Raw genomic sequence first — 22,186 nt, forward strand, 5'->3', positions numbered from 1 at the left:
GTGAACTCATTGTAATTTCACATGCGTTTTTGTGTGCGAAGTTCTGTGGATGAGGCTATAAAGTGCTGCAAACGCAAGAATGGCGACAGGGCTGAGCAAAGAAGAGTATTTGAAGCGGTATTTGTCTGGAGGAGGCGATGATACAAAGAAAAAGAAAAAGAAGAAGAAGCAACAGGGCGCTGTGAAATCTTCGAGGTATGATTTCCGATTTGATCATTTAATTATTGTGACAAGGTGGAAATCATTTTAAGCCTGTTGAATTCGGAATACATGACATGTAATGTACAGTCACTGGCACACTGCACTTTAAATACATGAATACTAGTGAACAATTTTTGTGTTCATATTCACAACTAGCTCCTATATTACAATATTACATGTATTATAATCTTCATGATCTTTTCTTTTACAAATTAAGCGTACTGCCTACCGTCCAGCGCGGCATGTATTATTTTTCAGCAGGTCCTATAAATTTTTACAAGTCAAGGTTAGGCCAGTGTTGCCAAAACTTTTCAGCGTCAAGGCGCGGCGCATTGACTCGCCAGGCCGCGGTAAAGGATTCTCAAGTAGCCCAATTTTTAACCTTCCAAAAAAGCGCCTAATACCTGATATTTGGGCGGATTTACCCGAATTTAGAACGCAAAACACCCAATTGGGCGGAAAAGCACTTGACTTTAAAACTTCCGGTACTTACTGGGAAGTTACCGACCGATCGATCAATAAATGGTCACGGGGGTCCCAAAACCCATTGTAATTGCAATTTGGAGCTTAAAAAACTCAAAACCTTTATAAATCGCCGAAAATCGGCTAAATTGAAAGAAAAAATACATCAAATTGCTGCCGCGCCTGAGACTGACAAAAGTAGCCCAATTTTAGGCAAGTAGCGGCATGCTTTTTTGAGTAGCGGCAAGTGATCGCCAAGTAGCCCAATTGTGAATAATTGTGCGCCTAAGGCGCGGCGTTGGCATCACTGGGTTAGGCATGTTCACAAAATTTTCAAGTAGGATATTTCACATTGAAATTATTTTGTTTAAAAAGGTGATTATTTAACTTAAAAAATGAGGGGTCAACCATATCTGTAGGTCAAAAATTAGCGAAGTTTATATGGGCAAATATCTGTTTTTAAAAAACTGCACTTTTCTGTGCCCATCATTGACAATGCCTTACACTGACTTAGGCCTACTGTATGTAAAAAAAGCATGTAATGCATCATTTTTTACCACGATGATCCATTTTACACAAAGGCGATTTTATTTTATGAAATCTAACTTTCACTGCATGCTGACTTCTGTATCAAGGATAAAGTACCAGCACTTTTTAGACTACGTCGTCAAGTTTCTGGTGTCCAAATTTCATATTTTTGTATTTCCCTATGGGGATTACACAGTTAAGCCATTGACTGTGAGCTACTGTGGACACAACTTTTTGGATTGAATGTCGCCCTCTATAATAAGCAATGTGGACATGTCTAACAAGGTCAGGACGGTTAAAGGGGCATTTCGTGATCCACAGCCTCATCCCCCACTTTTCCCAAAAAAAGTTGAGATTTTTACACCACTGGATACCTCTGGCTACATAATGTTTATGTACCAAATATTTCTTCCAGATTAATTCGTTTAGCAAAAATATCGCCAAATTTGAATTTCGTTCTGGTGCACCAGAACGAAAAATTGTCTATGGAGCAGTGTAATACACATAATCATGCATAACTCACAAACGCAAAATCGGAATCAACTGAAATTTTGGAAATAAGCTTTTTTCGTGGATATATCTACTGAAAAATGTCATAAAAAGAGGATGCTAGGATCACGAAATCCTCCTTTAATCATAATGTTTATGATCTTATAATATGAAATTGGTTAATTTTTTTCAAACCTGAATTTTTTGCATATTTGTAATGTTTACACATGTCCCAACTGGCACCTAGATATGGAATCGGCCAAATTTATTGTCTTGCTCTTAGGTCAACAGAGCAAAGTTCGACATATTATCATAATTTAAAAATTATTATGATAAATATGTCCTCCCATAGTTGGGGTTTCGTTCACTTTACCTTGTTATTTCAACCTAAAATGGACAGCAACCCTTCTCGTCAGTTATTACTAATATTATTTCAACATTTTGAATAAAGAATATCAAAATCAAAATTTGACGGAAATCGTACATTAATTAAGGCTTTAACCACATCGCGTATTCTGTCGGTCGGACATCCGGGCATGAACCGGCTGACAATATATATGACAATAGCACTGGAGTGAAAATAACATTTGCATTCACTGAACTCTGTATCACAAGCTATGATCACACTATCGTGCCAGGTTCAACTCTCTGCAAATATAAAAATGTGCGATAAGTTGTTTTCACGCCAATTGATGCATGAATGGATGTGACGTGGCCCCGACCAAGAGAATATACATACGATTAATCGATTATACGCGCGAAGTTAAGCGTGTGCATTGGACTTTGTGCAAAATAATATGCGATGGACGGCTAGCAGTACGCTTAATTTGTAATTTAAGGAAATCTGAATAACAGAATAAATGCACACACTTGACTATATGAGTAGTACTAGTACATGTACGTTGACGTTGGCGTTGCAGTTGCACGCATGCATGCATGTGACCATGATGTATAATGAAGGACATTGATATACTCCAAGCAGACCTGAACATCGACTGGTCACAGAGATGGCAGATGAGTTTTAACCCTAAAAAATGCTCCCTCCTCCGACATAATACGTGACCCGCTCTGACAAAACCAGGAACAAGACACATTTTTTGACATTTCATGATTTGAATAAAAATGTAAGCACTATAAGCTTTAAAATGATATCAAAGTTATAGCATCAAAACTTTTCAAGATATGGATAATTTTGTAAAAATTGCCAAATTGCTATTGTCCTATGGACACAATATGTAGGTATGCCAGGTGAATTCAAATTTGCCAACAAACTGCATCATTTTATATATCAAATTAAAGCCCTTGAGTAAAGAAAGCCAACACTGAAAACCTTTTTTGTCATAGCACTTTCCGTAGCAAAGTTACATCTTGTCAAAGATTGACTTTCATCAAAAAGATTCTGCTAGCAAAATTCCCCAAAACAGCATTACGGGGGTGTTTCTAGATCATAGTCTCATGACGATAGCACCTTTTTTTAATGGAACTGCTATCAAAATCTCTCTGAAATTCCATGTGCGAGTCTCTCATCACCAAAAAAAATCATATATTTGGGTCAAGTGAAGTATAGACAACATATTTATGAAGGTTTCCTTCTTAAAAAGCTTCTTTTTAATTTCAATGTAAATTTGTATTGCCGGTTTAGGCCATTTTGACTGACTAACAAATGTGTTAACTGAGGTTTCCCTGTGATACCTACAATATGTACAAAAAAATGTAGACCAAACACAACTATTGCCGGAGCTGGATCTTTACCATCCAAATCTTTTATTTCCTTTCATTTACACAGTTGATCAAGTGTCAACTGTGTTCTTCATACTTATTACTTAATTTAATATCACCAGACAGCTATATCATCTCAGATTCTTACATGTCCGTAGATATTAATTCAGATGTATCAGAGAGCTACAACTTCTGACACCTGTCCCATTCTCCAAACAGCTTAATTTGGCTAGGACCTAACAATTACTCATTTAAGGAGGCTGTGTACTCTCAGACATGCATGTAGTAAAAGTGCAATAACTTCGTAATTATTCGTGCAAGACATATAAAAGTATACATTTTTATGAAGGCAAGACATCAATAAATCTTAATATAAATTATACAGATTTGGGGTAAAAACAACAATTATGAAGAAAATCACAAAAAGTGAGTTTTTGGCAATATTTGTTAGGTACATCATAACAAAAAACACTCTTTCCAAAATATTTTATTTTGTTTTTAGCTCAATCTTGAGGCTCCATTCCAAAAACGTTTTTTAAATTTTTTGATATTGGCCTTATTTTTTGAGATATTGACCATATAAGGCATCAAATTGAACTTTTAAAATTCACAAACGCCTATTTGCACAAAATGATGCCAAAAATCGGAAATAGACCAAAATATAAAAAAAAGAGAAAACTGTTTCTTGAGTCGATCATGCTTTTTACGATGATCATATTTGCTTACCTATAGATGCTGTATTTATTGAGTTATTGTGTACCTAAATCGTCATTTTACCGAGAAAATGAACATTAAAATAATGGCCGTTGAAGTTTAAAGTGGTCACATTTTGCACTTTCATCGAATCTCGCAGGAGAATGCGGCAGTTTTTATTTTTCTACCTTACATTACATAAACATCGGGTAAATCCACGGCCCCTTGAGAAGTTTGAGCGAAATCCATTCATAACTTGATATTTAAATCGGGAAAGAACTTGGAAAAAACCACATTTTATCAGCTAAAACGGAGCCATTTGACCACTAGGTTTTTGTGCTTCCGTGGTGTTTCCATAAGATGCGCCGCGCATGCAGATAAGCGTTGTGTATGCGTAGCGTATTTGTGCGTTAACAAATTGCGTGATACGCAACGCGATGCGTTGTTGCGCGCGTGTACCCTGCTGGTACAATAAAGATTTTCTTTCCTTTTCAATTTCAAACACGAGTGGAATAGTGAAATAAAATCCTTAAAATATTGCAGTTGGAGTTTACAAATCTGGATTTTCATTCCTTGTATTCATAAAAAACATAACAAAGTACAAACATATCAAAAAAGCCCAATTTTGTGTCTAGAGTACACAGCTGCCTTAAGCAATGGATATCCAATTCATTAATTATTGCATCATGACGATCATGTACATCAATTACGGTACTCATATCCGAATTGGGACAACCCAATTCAATATCCAAACAGCCTAATTTGGAACGGACATTTAAATATCACTCATTTCCCGGAATTTGGACAACCCAATTCAATTTCCAAACAGCCTAATTTGGAACAGGCATTGACCTATCCAGTTAACCTTTTGTCATGAAGTGGGATGACCCAAATCAATTTGCAAACAGCCTAATTTGGAATGGGTATCAAATATTAAGTATGAGAAAACATTCCCAATGACTTGCCCAAATGCAGCAATGTATCTCCATTTTGATTCATATATTGGACAAAATGGTAAAAAGCAAAATAAACAATGCCCTTTTTCAACAAAACCCAGGGCTTATTACGCCAACAACAATTTTGGTTTTAATTGAAGTTTGCTCAATCAAAACCCGATAAGTACTTTCAAGGATTTGAAATTCCACTTCGTCCCACAGTCAAATACATGTACCATGAAATTGAGAATTCCAAAATTTTATGGGAATGTCATCTTTGAAGGCCTGTAACTCAAAAACATGTCTGGCGACTTGTTCCGGGTTTTGTTGGAGCTGGTCACATATAATTGTACATTCCAACATTGGATGGGGTACATGTTGAAAGGGGGGCCATTTCCAATTAAATTAATTAAATTCTTCATGATTTACATTCTAGGAATATGGTGATCCATGATGATGATATTGACGTCAAGAAGCTAATCCCAGATTTTAAGGATGGTGATCGTCATGCAGTGGATAAGCTAAACGTGGACGAGGCGCCATTGGTTGCCGATGTCATCGATGAGAGGCCAGTGGAGGAGATTCAATTGGAACAATTCAGGACAAGTAACAAGTGGAAGCTACTCCATAAAGACAAAGGTAAAGTTAGAGTTAGGCGACTATCACTTTTTTCCTAGTCGACTAGTCGGCAGCAAATAGTCACGACTACGACTATAGTCGCGACTATCTGTGGTCAGAATTGGACCAAAAAAATCGGGTGAAAGTTTGGTGAAAATTTACAATAACAAGTCAACAAGACCAATTTAATGATGATTTATGGACTTTATGATTGCTTGTTTGTATAGTGTTATTATTGGTAAGACAATGACACGTTTTTTTCACATTTTCACAGTTAATATGTAAGTATTTGGTTTGTTTTAGTGCTGATATCTGGCGCTTTTAACATGATTTTGTAACATTTAAATATAGTTGCGTTTGACGAGTTTTGGTTTTCAATAGTCGTAGTCGCGACTACCAGTAATAGTCGCGACTAACGACTATTGGCGACTTAGTCGCCCAACTCTAGGTAAAGTATTCAACTAACAATGCACAGTGGTGCAGTGACCTAATCAAGGGGGCAGTGTGATCATCTATAAAACAGGATTTGCCGTTTGAGGAGAGCTAGAGCGATTGCTCCCCATCACTCACCTCAAATCAGTGTTGCCAGTCTTCAGGAAATTTTACTCGGATGATCCTGTACAATTGATCTAGGTAATGCACATTTTTCAGGAATTTTTTTTGCCATTTCAGGATTTTTTGACAACACTGACTGGCATCTCTGTCAAATAAAGCTGAGGAGAGCTTTTTATTGCTCCCCTACCTTTGGTGTAACAATAATAACACATATATACATGTACAGTACAGTAAAAATGCTCTCCTAGTGCGCTCCTGTAGAACTCACTCTCGCGATTAACCCCCCCCCCCCCTGCAAATTTCAAACAGCAAAGCCTGCTACAGGGCTTTGTTGATGACAGCACATCAAAAAGACCAACCTCAGCCAGACGGACGTAGTGACACACATGCATTGGTGACATAGGCCCTGGAAGTACATGTAAATAGTGAAATTCTATGTTTTTGCCTCATAATGTTTTGCTCAAAATTAAAAGAGGACCTGACAGTGAAAACGAATTTATGTATTTTGTGAAAAAGAAATACAAATCTCTTCGTACTGTAGTAGGGAATTGTTTCATTATTAGTGAAGTTAAGAACTGTCAAGCTCAGTTATTACATTTTCTTTCACCTCAGTTATTACATTTTCTTGAATAACTTTTAAAAAGAATATCCTGCCCACCCTAATAATACTATCCAAAAATCTAACCCTAATTTCTAACCTATGTCCTAACCCTAAATCCTAACCCTGAATCCTAAAACACAGGGTCCAATTTTAATGGATGTTTTCTTTGATTTAAACAGATGATGACAAAGGTTCGTCAGCAGCATCGAGTAGAGGACGGCACGATTCCGATTCGGATTTGTCACCAGCAAGGAACCGACAAAGTCGTCACGATTCTGACTCGGACCAGTCACCTCCACAAAGAAATCAAACTAATAGTAAACCAAAGAAAAGTAGAGTATCGCCAAAACTCAACAAATCTAGACACGACTCGGACTCGGACATGTCACCTCCACGAGGTAGAAAATCCCGTCACGATAGTGACTCGGATATGTCACCCCCTAGAAGTCGGGGAAATGGTGGTAAGTCACCGACTAGAAGAACTCGTCATGATAGCGACTCTGATGTGTCGCCTCCAAGGAGGACTAAAATTAATACAAATTCATCTAAAAGAACTCGTCATGACAGCGACTCTGATGTGTCACCCCCTAGAAGAAATCAACATCAGGGTAGTGACTCTGATGTGTCACCCCCTAGAAGAAATCAACGTCATGGTAATCAACGTCATGGTAGTGACTCGGATGTGTCCCCTCCGAGGAGAAAAGCTTCCAAGAGTAAGACAGACTCGGATTTAAATCCACCACGAAAATCAAAACAAAGGAGACGTGATTCTGATTCAGATTTGTCTCCTCCGAGAAAAACTGGTCGACGAGGATCAGACTCAGATCTCTCTCCGCCGAGGCGGAGTAGAGGCTCCAAAGGGTCAGATGGAGGAAGAGAAAGAAAAGTTGAAAGGTCAAGAGGTCGACAAGATTCTGATGGTGACTTGTCACCTCCAAGACGAGATAAGTCGGGGAAATCAAGGCTGGATAAAATGGCTTCTGGTAAGTAAAATTTATGTTACTACTTCATGTTTATGCACAGAAGTTTTGTATATAATTCTTTGCATAATTATAGCCAGTTGCAACACAAAGGGGCATATGTAGGGCCTCAGATTCGTAACATTTGTTACGAGCAGTGTTCGAAATAAGCACTTATCCTCTTGTTCTCTTGTCCAAAAATCACTGGGGACAACCATATTGAGCTATGTACTTATCCCCTGGACAACCACTTGATTTTACCTCAAAAAGTATGACACATTTTGGGGACAACCAAAATGTATTGAGGACAAGCAGAATTTATGCTTTAGTTATCCTCCGGATAACCTCCATATTTTCCTTATTTCGGACACTGGTTACGAGAATCAATTTCTTTCATTATATTGAATCATGCAGTAAATGAAGCGACTTGGATGGTTTTTGATTCTTGCAAACTGGCACGAAATCAAGGCCCTGATGCCCCAATCAACTTAGATTTTACCAATCACCTGATTCCCCATCCCCAGTCCAAACAAAAATACCACTACTTTGGGGGAAAGATTTCACTTGCCCCCCCCATGGTGGCGTGCATTGACGATATTATAATTTTTTAATAATTGATTGCATTCGGGTACATCACAGAAACTATATTACAAATACAATGTTTACACAGATTATTTGTAGGATCGCTCAGAAGCCTGATACTGATAATCTGCAATGGGCTATTCCATTTAAAAGCCACACTACCCCTGTTAAAGATGTTAGAAATATAATCTACAGAGAGAGAGTATGAATTTCAAGTGGAATGAACACATTAGGCAGCTCCATTTGAATTTCATACACCCTCTAAAAACGATTCAACATAAATCTTCAGCAGACGGAGGGCGAGTTTCAAATGGAGTTCATTAGTATGCTGATTCCATTTCAAATTCATACTCCCCCAGTGGAAGATATTTCCCAAATCTTCCACAGGGGGAGTGTGGACTTAAAATAGACTGACCCAATCTTGATATTTTGTCTATCCCAGGTGCTAAGGCTGGTCTACAGGATGCTAGAACTATGCGGAACGAAAACAACGCAACACGGAAAAGAAACACTGAGATGTTCTCTCATATGACCGATGAGATGTCAGGGAAGAATGCAGGTATATGTCTACTCCCCATTCCAGATAAATATAGCACTAACTTTTTGGGATTTAAAAAAATATGATCATGTTCTCCAAAATAAAACATAGCTAAATCCTAATCCTTTAGTTAGTCCTAACTGGCAATAAAAGTAAAATTTTAATATTTTGCCAATTTCTTGAAAAAAGAGCCCAAAACATACATTTTGGGCATGTTTTCTGACAATCGACTCACAAAAATCAAAGACTTGTAACAAGTCTAAGCATTCAAAATCTAGAGTAGATGCCGCAATTTTGCTCTTAATTCCCACTTTTTTGTGTTGCTATAATTAAATACTTGGTTATAAAAATGAAATATGTCTTTTCCAAAAACTAGAATGCATAAACTGAAATTAGTCTTAGTACCAGTCTTTAGGCTTGATTGTCACAGCATACGAAAAACACCCTAAAAACGTGTGTTTTTGGCCCTTAATTCCACAAATTTGCTAAATATTAAATTTTTTCTTTTACTGCCAGTTAGGACTAACTAAAGGATTAGGATTTAGCTTTGTTTCATTTGGCAAAACAGGATAATATTTTTTATCCCAAAAAATTAGTGCTGTATTTTTCTGGAATAGGGAGTAATGCAGGCATCAAAGGGAGTCTTGAAAATACCCCCCCTTAACCTTGGTTCATTCTTCACTCATGTGCAACAAGCGTACAAACTTGCACAAAAAAATCTACTTTTTGCCCAAAACAGCTGATGTTATATGTATACTGATGTAGCAATTTCTGTCAAACTGAATCCACTTTGGGCCAAAAAAATGCCTGATTTTACATCAAATTTTAAAGATATTTCAAGAAATTCCAAAAGAGCAAATCTGGGTCGGTCAGACCAGTAGAACAGGGTTTTTTGTTTTGTCCTCAAAACCTCACTATTGTTTATATGTATAGGGTTAAAACCAGGCCTTCATTTTTGAAAATTGCAGGAGCTCTATTAATCACTCTCCTGAGTTTACTAAGGTGCTCAATCTTTTTATATATGTATAAAAACATACAGGGGTTTCAGTAGTGAGGAGCTTAGTAAATCATACTCCTAAAATGGTGTTAAGGAGAGCTGTAGGAGCTCTGATGCAATTGAGCTCCTCAAAAATGAAGGTCTGTAAAACAGTCAATATGGATAAAATTTCTCCTCATTAAATGTTTAAACTTGAGAGCTTGATATTTCCCTACATCCAGGTTCATCTGGAAATTCAGGTCTGAGGCCATATCCAGAAATTCAGATTTAGGGCAATATTTTTACACCTTTCTGGATCTTTTGTTATTCACAGAAACTGTTTTCAGGGATAGGTCAAGTGGACGCAGGAGAGACTTGAAGATGGAGAAGATTAAACAAAGGGAAGAACAGCAGAAGAAAGCAGAGGAAGATGAGAAGTTTATGGAATGGGGAAAAGGGTAAGAATTTGTTAAAAAGTTTTGTGATAACAAATTTGTGATAGTATACTGTCCAATACCCCTGGTGGAGTCAAGTGGATCTGCTGTTCTTAGTCTCTGATTTGGTAGGTCATTCCACTCTCTTACTGTTCTGGGTAGAAAGGCAAATTTGCTGACGTCTTTGTCGGCATCAATAAGATGATATGCGGAGTTCAGCTTAGTAGGATTGTAAAGATCATAAACTGGTTAATTTTGCTAGCCGAATCCAATAAAATATTACTCTCGGAACTGAGCTTTCAACATTTTAGCTGATGACTTGATCACAGATGAACTGGTCCACTGCTTTTCCCGCGAGACGTAGTTGCTAATGACGCATCCTCATTACCCGGAAGTGATGTTGATTTAAGCAAAAATCATGTGATTGTCCAATCAGATTATGTGTCTACGAACTAGGCCACTCCCACTGACTAAAAATGGTTTGTATAAGGTGTATCTTGGGCCACAGTGTTCAGCAAAATGTTGTAAAGTGTGCTGAGGCTTATTATTATTATTATTATTGTTATTTTTGTTATTAAAACAGACTTGTGCAGAAAAAGCAGATGGAGACAACTGCCAAGGACCATATCCATGAAATGGCCAAGCCAATGGCACGTTACCGGGACGATGAGGATTTAGATGCCATGTTGAAGGAGAAGGACAGAGAAGGTGACCCAATGTTGGCGTTCATGAAGAAGAAACAAGCTAAGCAAAATGCAAAACTTGGAATCAAAGGTAAGATATTAAGAAATTCTCAGTTCTTGCTTTCTTTTCTCTTCAACAAATTTTAGCAGCATCTTAGGATAAGGGAACAAACCAAAAGTTCTATGACGTCTATATCGCTTATTATGGGGGAGACAGTCAAAAAGTCAGATTACATTTGAATACATGAATACAAAACCCACCCAAGTCCATGGGAAGTGATTTTGAGAGAAAAACCTGTGTATCATTTTAATTCCTTAAGTTAGATTTACCTGGTCAATATGGTAAGTTTTACGTGCAAATGAGTGGATTAAACTGTATAAAGTATGACGATTAGCATTTCAGGGACTTTGTAGGGTTCATTTTAAATTTTGGACTCGGGTGGTTTTTTGAATCATATTCAAAGACAACAACGTTGGAATGAGATTACCACTAGTAAGATAATACAATATAAAGCACACAGGTATATATAATATTGATAAGCATTCTGCCATGTAATATAAACCACACACGTTCCTTTATTAAACCCATTTTTTTTCAAAAGTCACTCTCCAGCAATGAATGTGTTACAAGTGGACTTTTATACACACTGGATTTCAATCAATGTGTTACAAGACTCAAATCACGGAATTGGGTGATTCTTTCATACATGCTATTTCTCACATGCTCAATAGACACAGATGATGAATTTGAGTTGTTCTTTCAAACATATGACAGACCTATGTATAGCAACAATTTCCCATGCTTAACTCAATTTGGCCAACGTATGGACTTGGGTGGGTTTTGTATTCATATATTCATTTGTTCAGATATCGGTCAAATTTGATCTTTCGGGTTTGAATTTTCAACATTTCACACTTATGTTAGAGGGAGGGAGGGGGTCAGCCTCCTAACAAAACAATTTTTGTTTATATGAAGTCATCAAACTTATGGTTTAATCCCTAAATGCCTCCATCTCTAGATAAATAAATTTCAGTTTTTATATTTAGGCCTTTTTACCAGATCTCGGGGATTCAAAGTGCTGTAATTTCGCTACCATGGTGAATCATCACAATCACATCACAACCACATCGCATCAACTAAGCATTGTGTAGCCGAAGTTGGGCGTAAACCTATCCGCACGTGGATTTGTAACATCCACCAATTATCTGTGCATCTCCCTAAATTCCATTGGCTGAATGAAGTTTTTGATGTTAGATGTTAGGATTAAGGTTAGGTTATAGGTCGCTGGAATAGTGTGATGTCATAATACAGCCTGTATGCCTACTTTGGTTCAAGGACATGTTCCCAGTCATGCATGGTTCCTATTGACTGTTGAACAGAAGAAGTTTACACCCACCTAAATTGCATTATCTCAAAAACTGCACAATTTTAGGAGCTAAAAACTCATCCAGTTATAGTGATTAGCTAAATAAATCATAATATTCTGCAATCATGTCTTAAAAATATGAAGTTTTGTCAGAATTTATCATGTTCTTTTTACCAATTGGTTGGTTTCCAAAAATCCAATTGGTCATGCGGAGTGAACATGGTAAACAGGGGACTGTCCTTGAGAGGTGCTTGAACCAAATCACTTCAAATTGTATGCATGGCTGTCTTTATCCAAGGTGATGTTTTAATGACTATTCCAGCGAATAGGGTTAGGTTGTAGGGTTACGACTAATGTTAGGGTTAGGAGTAGAGTTAGGTTGTTGGGTTAGAAGGGTGAACAGGATGATATAACATCATTATAGGCCATTTTAGGCAGTTAAAAAAGCACACTAAAATGAAATTGCATACATTTTTTAACACAATTTATATATAATGCTACCAAGAGTAGGCACAAATATAATTAAGTATAGTTGGCTTTTGCTACGAAAAAGGTGATAAATCCAAGCCCAATTACTGATAATTACCCCTTTGGTCAATTACACTTCCTCTTCCAGCTGGACAAGCCCACCCCAATGATAACCACAGCAGACAATCCAAAAGATAGGAAATTGTTATGTAATAATGTTATTATGATACCTGTTGGCACACTTTTTGATAGTTCTATAATGGGAAATCAGCAGGAGCTAATTGGAGGGATTAGTGGTTTTGATTTTTATTCCTTTTTCGTAGAGCAACCAGAGTATACTTCTTTTAAAAGAGGACACTATAGCCAAAATCATAAATGTACTAGTGGTTATGAAACAAGAGAATAGCTGTCATGTGTTACATTTATAGGTTAATAAACACGTATCACTTGTTGGGGTGAAATTGTACAAAATAATGCACACATACTGAGATGCTGATGCGTCTAATGCATTATTAGACATATCAACATCTCGGTAGAAGTGCAGTATTTTGTACAATTTCTCTTTACAGGGAGTTTGAATTTCAAGTGCGGTTACCTGAATGGGTGACTCCATTTCAAATCTACACTGCCTGTGTGGGAGACTATTCATTCATTCATTCATTCGTTTATTTCCATTTATAAAAATATACAAATACATCAAAAATATATCAATTACAATAAAGTACAAAAGAAACACAATATGGCGGAGAAGGCAGGAAGGCCAATAAGGCCTGAGAATTGCCTTCCCCTTACGAAAAAAACAAAACAAAGGTTATGAAATCAACAAATATAAATAAAAATGACTAACAGACATGACAAAATACAGTGCTCGAGAATGGCCTAATTATACTTAGAGATAAGAGTTTGTTTAAGCTGTTTACGGAAATGTTTTATGGACTTTGAGTTTTTAATTTTTTTATCTAGGGAGTTCCAAAGTATGGGCCCGCTCGTTCGAATGGAATGGTCGGAAAAAACTCTTTTATTTTTTGTTAACTGGAGATCATTATTTCGTCTTGTCGGGTAGTCATGGATGTCAGAACGTTTTGTAAAATACTCATTAAATGAATTAGGTAGCTCATGTATGGAATTCTTGTACATAAATACACCGAGTTCAAGAGAATACATATCTTCTATATTTAAAATGTTGTATTTGGCAAATAAAGGTCGGGTATGACTTCTATAATGACTGTTAGAAATTGTTCTTATTGCCCATTTTTGGAGTTTGGTCAGTTTATCTAAGTAAAGTTTACATGTATTCCCCCAGATTAGAATTCCATAATTGAGGTACGGCAAAATAAAAGTACAATAAGGTCATGTCTTCCATAGAGGGTGTGTGGATTTCAAAGTAGGAAAAGGCATACCACTTTATTATTGTGGAAATTTAAGATTTGAAATTTTGATCGCAAACTTTGTAAAGTTAAAAGATAATTTTTGAACTTTTTCATGTCTTCATTTATATCCAGAAAAGTGGACCATTTCCCCATCTAGTGATAATATATATGAAGATTTTTCTCTTTATTTTTAAATCCAGAAAAACCAAAGTACAAGGGACCAACGCCCCCACCGAATCGTTTCAACATCATGCCTGGCTACCGATGGGATGGCGTGGATAGATCCAATGGATTTGAGAAGAAATTCTTCATCCGTAATGCGAACAAGAAAGCTATGGATGAAGTTGCTTATAAATGGAGCATTGAAGACATGTAATATGCGACTCGCCCTTAGATCATGGTGGCTGACAACACATTTCTCATGTGACTTGGGTCCAGTGTTAGAATATGCCTCAAAAAGTTACTGGCCAGCCGGGCCAAAAAGTTCAAGAGCTTTTAAAACTGGTATCTCATTAATACAAACCAAGTATGCTAAATACATTGGCACTAAATCAAAGATGCTACTTCGCAGGTTTTAGCCTGAATTCAGGTTTTTTGTGAGCCCAAAGTCCTGCATTTTTATTTATTTTCAGCCCATTTGGGGGCTTTTTGGTCTGCATTCACATGCTTTTTCAGGTTTTTCTCGCCAGTTTCAGGTTTTTTGAGTGAAACTAAGTGGCATCTCTGCTAAATATAATTCACATAGTAGATTGGAATTGGAATGAAATTTATTTACCGTACTTCGTAAGTGATTTAATAAATAATGTCAGATTGGCAATGCATGAATGAATCATGTGTTTGAAATAATTAAAAACTAATACTTTGAGTTACCGGCCAGCTAGGCCTGCAACTAGACTGCTAGTCAGGAAAGTTACCGGCCCAGCCAAAGAGTTACAGGCCAAATACCGGCGCTATTTCGAACGGTGCCCTGGTCGAAGAAATTACCATTTAGCTATTCAATCCACACAAGCTTATTACTGCATTATGACAGTAAACAGGTTTTACATTGTGTTCACAATTCCCACATGTATAAACATTTTCAAATAGCAGTTTTCAGAAGAATAACTGTTTGCTTATGATCAGTGTTCGAATTAAAGAAAAATAAATGGTTGTCCCACGGACAACCAGGTTACAATTTCTGGTTGTCCGTCTAAGTTTTTGGTTGTCCGTATGTACAAAGGTCCATTTTAGCTACAGATTTATGGTTGTCCGGTGGACAACCGAATCAGTAATTTTGGTTGTCCGGTGACTTTTTAGTTGTCCCGGCAACCGGACAACAAAATTTCGAACCCTGCTTATGATGACCCAGTTTATGATAATATTCTGGGTCATCATGCAACTGTTGGGTGCAGCCCTTACACATAGTTGCGCTTTGTGTAATGTGTGTCACTGGTGAATGCTTATGTGAATTTATGCGAGCATAAGGATGCTCTCTTACATTTTATTGCACTTGGGTTCACGTGGCCTGGTTTTCCGAAGGTTTCCGATGTTGATTTGAAAAGATCATTGAAGGAATAGAAATTGTGATTTTGACATTATACCTATTGCCATTCAAATGGATTTCAATGCATAGAATAAATTTATTCATCTAAAAGAACTCTTTTGATTTCTTACAAAGTTTTGGTTATCAAGCATAAGAATTTTCAGTTTTAAAACTGAATTCGGGGTTTTTTAGTCAAAATGTCTGCAACTTTATTTAATTGCAGCCTGTTTTTGGTACTTTTTGCCCAATTTCACATGCATTTGCCTTTTTTATTTATAGAAAAGTGCAGTCTCATGCCTGGGTTATGTTTTAGAATACCTACTATTTACATTGGCATAGCCAGGGGAAGTGGGTGGGTGGAAATTTCCCCACAGAAATTTTCAGGAATAAAATGGGGACAGCAAAGAGTAAAATGTCATTATAATAACTAAAACTGGAGCAAAATATTAACAAGTGGGGACCAAATTTTGGCTTTGCCCCCCCACCCCCACACACTAAAAGGCTGGCAATGCTGCCAATTCATACAGTGTATGCATTGTTCTATAAATGGCCCTATTGAAAACTGAGGTTATTCTAAAAGAAATTGCTGCTGCTTTATTGGCAATGATACTGTTTGTGTAACAGGATGTGATATGAAAATTAGTCATGAAAATAAAATGTTGTAAGGGACCGGTCACTATTTACGCCAAGGGGATTGGGGGATTAAAACAAAATTCACCCTTCACTTCCTTTCAAAAAATCTGCATTCCCCTTATTTTAAAAACATTTCTCCACTTAAAATTTCACATTCCCCCCTCTTTCTTGACAAATATATTTGGATTTCCCCCCTTCTTGCTCACAAAAAATGTTGCATTCCCCCTAAAATCCCTCATTCCCTCTGGTGTATACAGTAAGCCAAAGAATTAAGGTACCAGTTATGTTCACCCCTGTATATCCTAAATAAAGACAAATATGTCAAAATTAAAACAAGCAGTAAATACCTGTACTCTTTACCTCTGATTTAAGACCTTATTTGTTGAAATTGGTTGAGAATTAAAGACACGGTGATCTTAAAACCTAATGAAGAAACGAAATCAAAAGTTGCACTTTTGTGTTCTAATCAATGAAAGCACGGTGCTAGTTTTAACGTGCTAATCAATGGAAGCGCAGCGCTAGTTCTCTTGTTCACGAACACTTGTGTACAAATAAATAGGGCATTTAATGCAGCAAACTGCAACTTTTAAATTGTTATCTTCCTTGGGTTTTGGGATCGCCGTGTCTTTATTTCTTGAACAATTTCAACGAATGAGGTCTTAAATTCGAGCTAAAGGATGCAGCTATTGGCTGCTGGTTCCAATTATGACATATTTGTCTTTATTTAGGATATACAGGAGGTGAATATAACTGGTACCTTAATTGTTTGGCTTACTGTATAATGACTGCTCCCTAATTGTGCTTGCAATATGTAGTTATTTTGTGTTAACAAATTATGACTTGAAAATTAAAATATCACTAAATATTATTGGTTGTTATTTGTGTTTGAACCGTGTGGCTGATGTCAATTCATAATCTCATTAATAAACGCGATGTGTGCGATCCAATCATATTTTATTGTTTGTGAAAACGCGAACGCAAATAGAGGTCATTAATATCTCACAATTACACGCAAAATGCGTAATTGTTCCAATGTCGCACACAATTGACCGGCGTTTGCGTGTTCTTGTGCGTCTAACAAACTGCGCTTGCGCTGGCTGCCGTATTTGGATTGCGCGCTACCATATTTGCACAGATTGTGATATGCACTTTTGTTATTGGTCGTCCTGTTTTAGCCTGATCAATTTTTGGAAAGGGAAGATGTAAAAATCATCTATTTTATAAACTTTTGAGCAAAATTTTGTGTTATTTTGTAAGGTGAAGAGATTAAAGTGACGGTTATGAATGAGGTTAATAACTTTGCATCGGTAATATATATTCCTCGGTTCCAAAGGCAAAATGTTTAGATTTTTCACAATGCCCACCAAATAACCGATGCACAGTTATTAACCTCTAAATGGATTGCTAGAGGAGATACGATAAGTCCAATTGCTACAACAGATCCTTTAGGCAACGAAAAAACAACCCTGTTCTGCAGGCGGATGGACCTTCAAGTAGGGTCGGCCGGGCATTTAAAAAAAATATTTTTTGGGTTTTGCAAAAAACTCTAGAAATCACCAGTATTTTTTTTTGCAATTTGTCCCCTTGTTTTGAATGAATTTTTTCAGTCAAACTAAATCTGCTTTTGCCCCCAAACAGCTGTTTTTACATGCATACAACTTAATATTCATCAATCTCACTTTTGGTCCCCAAAACGGTCGACTTTATATACATACAGCAAATTTTTAAGGAAATCTCAAAATTGGAAAATCTGGGTCGGTTGGGCCCTTAGAACAGGGTTTTTTTTTCGCCGCCTTAAGGGCTGGGGTATGAACGTTTGGACAGTATTTATTGTGGGACATTAGAGCACATCAGACATATCAAATTGCATTCTGAATACTGAAGAATGTCATTCTGATATCAAATAATTTTGATTTTTGAAATTCGCAATTTAATACACATTTTATGGCAAATCATTAAAATTGATATTTTTGATATTTAACAGTACTTGAAGTAAACTTTATAAATCTGATGATTTATACTTAAAGTGTATGTAGGTGGGAGGAAAAGCCGACGATCAATTGAAAATTTTGACCTTTCGTATTGAAGATATGGATTTTTTTCCCCAAAACACCAAAAAAATTATGTCTTTTTGGGGAAAAAAAGCCATATCTTCAATATGAAAGGTCAAAATTTTGAATTGACCGTCGGCTTTTCCTCCATGCTATACACTTTAAGAATATGTCATTAGATTTATATAATTTACTTGAGGACTGTTATATATCAAAAATTTGAAAAATATCAAATTTTTATAATTTGTCATAAAATTTGTATTATATTGTGATTTTCAAAAATGAAAATTATTTGATATCAGAAAGACATGCTTCAGTATTCAGAATGCAATTCGATAGGTCTGAGGTGCTCTCATGTCCCACAAAAATACTGTCGAAACGCAATAAACGCTCATTTTAGATCCCTTAAGTCAAAGGCTATACTTCCAAGGCATTTGCAGGATTAGATTTTTGCATAATGAACATGTTACAACTCTCTAGTCCGAAGGTTCTCTAGTCCGAATGTTCTCTAGTCCGAATGTTCGCTAGTCCAAACACGTAATTTACCATTACCATATTTACCTGATAAAGGTTTGCTAGTCCGAATATCGGGTTCTCTTGTCCGAGGATGTGCTAGTCCGAATAATAAATAAGGTTCTCTAATCTGAATATAGAATAAGGCTCACTAACCCTAACCCTAACACTAACCCTTATTCTATATTCGGACTAGAGAACCTTCCGGTTAGCGAACTTAATTTGGTTTTCGGACTAGCGACCCCCGGGGGCACTCCAACTTTGGAGGTGACGCGTATGTAGGGCTGTTAAGACCCCCCTTTTTCAGCATCGCTGTCACCCAAAGGCCCCATATTTTTTTACGAACACATGCTCTGTCACCCGAAGACCCCATATTTTTCCATTTGATCTGTCACCCAAAGACCCTTACAAGTTCAATTTGAACAGCAACTTTCATTTATCACTGATTTTGTTACTTATTTTGCGGCGCTGTTTCGGCTCTCGCCCAAAGATTCCATTTGAAAAAAAGGTCATGTTCTCACCCAATGACCCCATATTTTTTACATTTTGCTCTCACCGAATGCCAAAAATCATACTCTCACCCAATGACCCCATATGTTTTAAGTTTTGCTCTCACCGAATGCCCCTTAGTGCGAAAGTGCCAGCCCTACACCTATATCCATTTCATATTGAAGTGCCCCCAGGGGTAGCGACCCTTAGGACTAGAGAACCTTCGGACTAGTGACCCTTCGGACTAGAGAGAAGTCACGATCAAAGATATCAATTAGTTCATCCATGTTCTATATTTACTACTGTCTACAGAGCACTGATACCAGCAGTGTCAATATCATTATCAGCAGCTGATAGCTAGCTAGCTACTTCATCAATGCCCCTCATCAATACCCCTTATCTTCTGCTGATAGTTCAGATAAATCTACTGCTGATTTCAAGGAGTTCATCAATGCCTCTCATCTACTGCTGATATCATGTGATTCATCAATGCCCCTATATCTACTGCTGATATCAGGTAGTTCATCAATGCCCTATATCTTCTGTTGGTAAAAAACCTACTAATTGTTGTGAATTCCAATCGTAAAAGCCTATCCCACAATTTGGTATCAGATAGTTCATCAATGCACCATCAATGCACTATGTCCTTTATCTACTGCTGATATTCTTCAATGCCCTATATCTACTGCTGATATCAGGTAGTTCATCAATGCCCTATATTTACTACTGCTTGTCAGGTAGTTCATCAATGCACTAAATCTACTACCGTACTGCTTTTATCAGGTCATCAATATCAATGCCTATATATATACTGCTGATATCAGATAGTTCATCAATGCCCTACATCTACTGCTGATGTCAGTTAGTTCAATGCCATATCTACTGATATCAGGCAGTTCATCAATGCCCTATATCTACTGCTGATGCCAGGTAGGCCTAGTTCATCACTGTCCCACATCTACTGCTGATATTAAATATTTCATTAATGCCCTACATCTACTGCTGATGTCAGTTAGGTCAATGCCATATCTACTGATATCAGGCAGTTCATCAATGCCCTATATCTACTGCTGATGCCAGGTTTGCCTAGTTCATCACTGTCCCACATCTACTGCTGATATCAGATATTTCATCAATGCCCTATCTGCTGCTGATCAGGTAGTTCAATGTCCTATATTTACTCCTTATTAGGTAGTTCATCAATGCCCTATATCTATTGTTGATATCAGGTAGTTCATCAATGCCCTATATCTACTGCTGGTATCAAGTAGTTCATCAATGTCCTATATTTACTGTTGATATCAGGTAGTTCAATATCGTATAGGCTATCTACTGCTGATATCAGGTAGTTCACCAATGCCATATATCTACTGCTGATATCAGGTAGTTCATCAATGCCCTATATCAACTGCTGATATCAGGTAGTTCACCAATGCCCTATATCTACTGCTGATATCAGGTAGTTCATCAATGCCCTATATCTACTGCTGATATCAGGTAGTTCATCAATGCCCTATATCTACTGCTGATATCAGGTAGTTCATCAATGCCCTATATCTACTGCTGATATCAGGTAGTTCATCAATGCCCTATATCTACTGCTGATATCAGGTAGTTCATCAATGCCCTATATCTACTGCTGATATCAGGTAGTTCATCAATGCCCTATATCTACTGCTGATATCAGGTAGTTCACCAATACCCTATATCTACTGCTGATATCAGGTAGTTCATCAATGCCTTATCTACTGCTGATATCAGGTAGTTCATCAATGCCCTATATCTACTGTTGCAGGTAGCTCAATGCTCTATATCTACTCCTGATATCAGGTAGTTCATATCCTATAGGCTATCTACTGCTGATATCAGGTTGTGTATCAATACCCTATATTTACTACTGCTTTATCAATATCAATGCCTATATCTACTGCTGATATCAATATCCTATATCTACTGCTGATAATCAGGTAGTTCTTCAATGCATTATATCCATTGCTGATATCAGGTAGTTCATCATTGCCCTATATCTACTGCTGATATCAGGTAGTTCTTCAATGCATTATATCCATTGCTGATATCAGGTACCGGTAGTTCATCAGTGCCATATATCTACTGCTGATATCAGGTAGTTCTTCAATGCATTATATCCATTGCTGATATCAGGTACCGGTAGTTCATCAGTGCCCTATATCTACTGCTGATATCAGGTAGTTCAATGTCCTATATCTGCTGCTGATATCAGGTACGGTAGTTCACAATGCCGTATATCTACTGCTGATATCAGGTACTGTAAAAGTGGTTATTTTCGCGAGGGTTTTATTTTCGCGAATTTCGCGAACGGATGTGATAGCGCGAAAATAACAACACGCGAAAATATACATTTTATATGGAGTGACATTATATTTGACAACAATCCGCGAAAATAACTGTACGCGAAAATAACCACTTTTACAGTAGTTCATCAGGTAGTTCATCAATGCCATATATCTAAAGCTGATATCAGGTAGTCAAATGTCCTAGTAGAAAATTAACGCCGAAAATTCGTGTAATAAAATATTCAATTACGACATTTTAATTATTCTTCGCTTCTTTCTTTGCTTCAGTCAAATGTCCTATATCTACTGCTGATATCAGGTAGTTCATCAATGCCCTATATCTACTGCTGATATCAGGTAGTTCACCAATACCCTATATCTACTGCTGATATCAGGTAGTTCATCAATGCCTTATCTACTGCTGATATCAGGTAGTTCATCAATGCCCTATATCTACTGTTGCAGGTAGCTCAATGCTCTATATC

At 37.1% G+C, this 22,186-nt stretch overlaps 1 protein-coding gene across 1 annotated transcript; it reads left to right on the top strand.

Moving 5' to 3' along the window:
- Positions 1-27: 27 nt before the first annotated feature.
- LOC140170278 (uncharacterized) lies at positions 28-15,447 on the top strand. Its single transcript, XM_072193646.1, has 7 exons — positions 28-195; positions 5,464-5,666; positions 6,981-7,784; positions 8,785-8,901; positions 10,191-10,314; positions 10,874-11,064; positions 14,379-15,447. Exons 1-7 carry the CDS (start codon positions 80-82, stop codon positions 14,552-14,554), a joined length of 1,731 nt encoding a protein of 576 aa, XP_072049747.1. The 5' UTR covers positions 28-79; the 3' UTR covers positions 14,555-15,447.
- Positions 15,448-22,186: the final 6,739 nt, after the last annotated feature.

The sequence above is a fragment of the Amphiura filiformis genome, chromosome 14 (assembly GCF_039555335.1).
Source record: "Amphiura filiformis chromosome 14, Afil_fr2py, whole genome shotgun sequence".
Classification (NCBI taxonomy): domain Eukaryota; kingdom Metazoa; phylum Echinodermata; class Ophiuroidea; order Amphilepidida; family Amphiuridae; genus Amphiura; species Amphiura filiformis.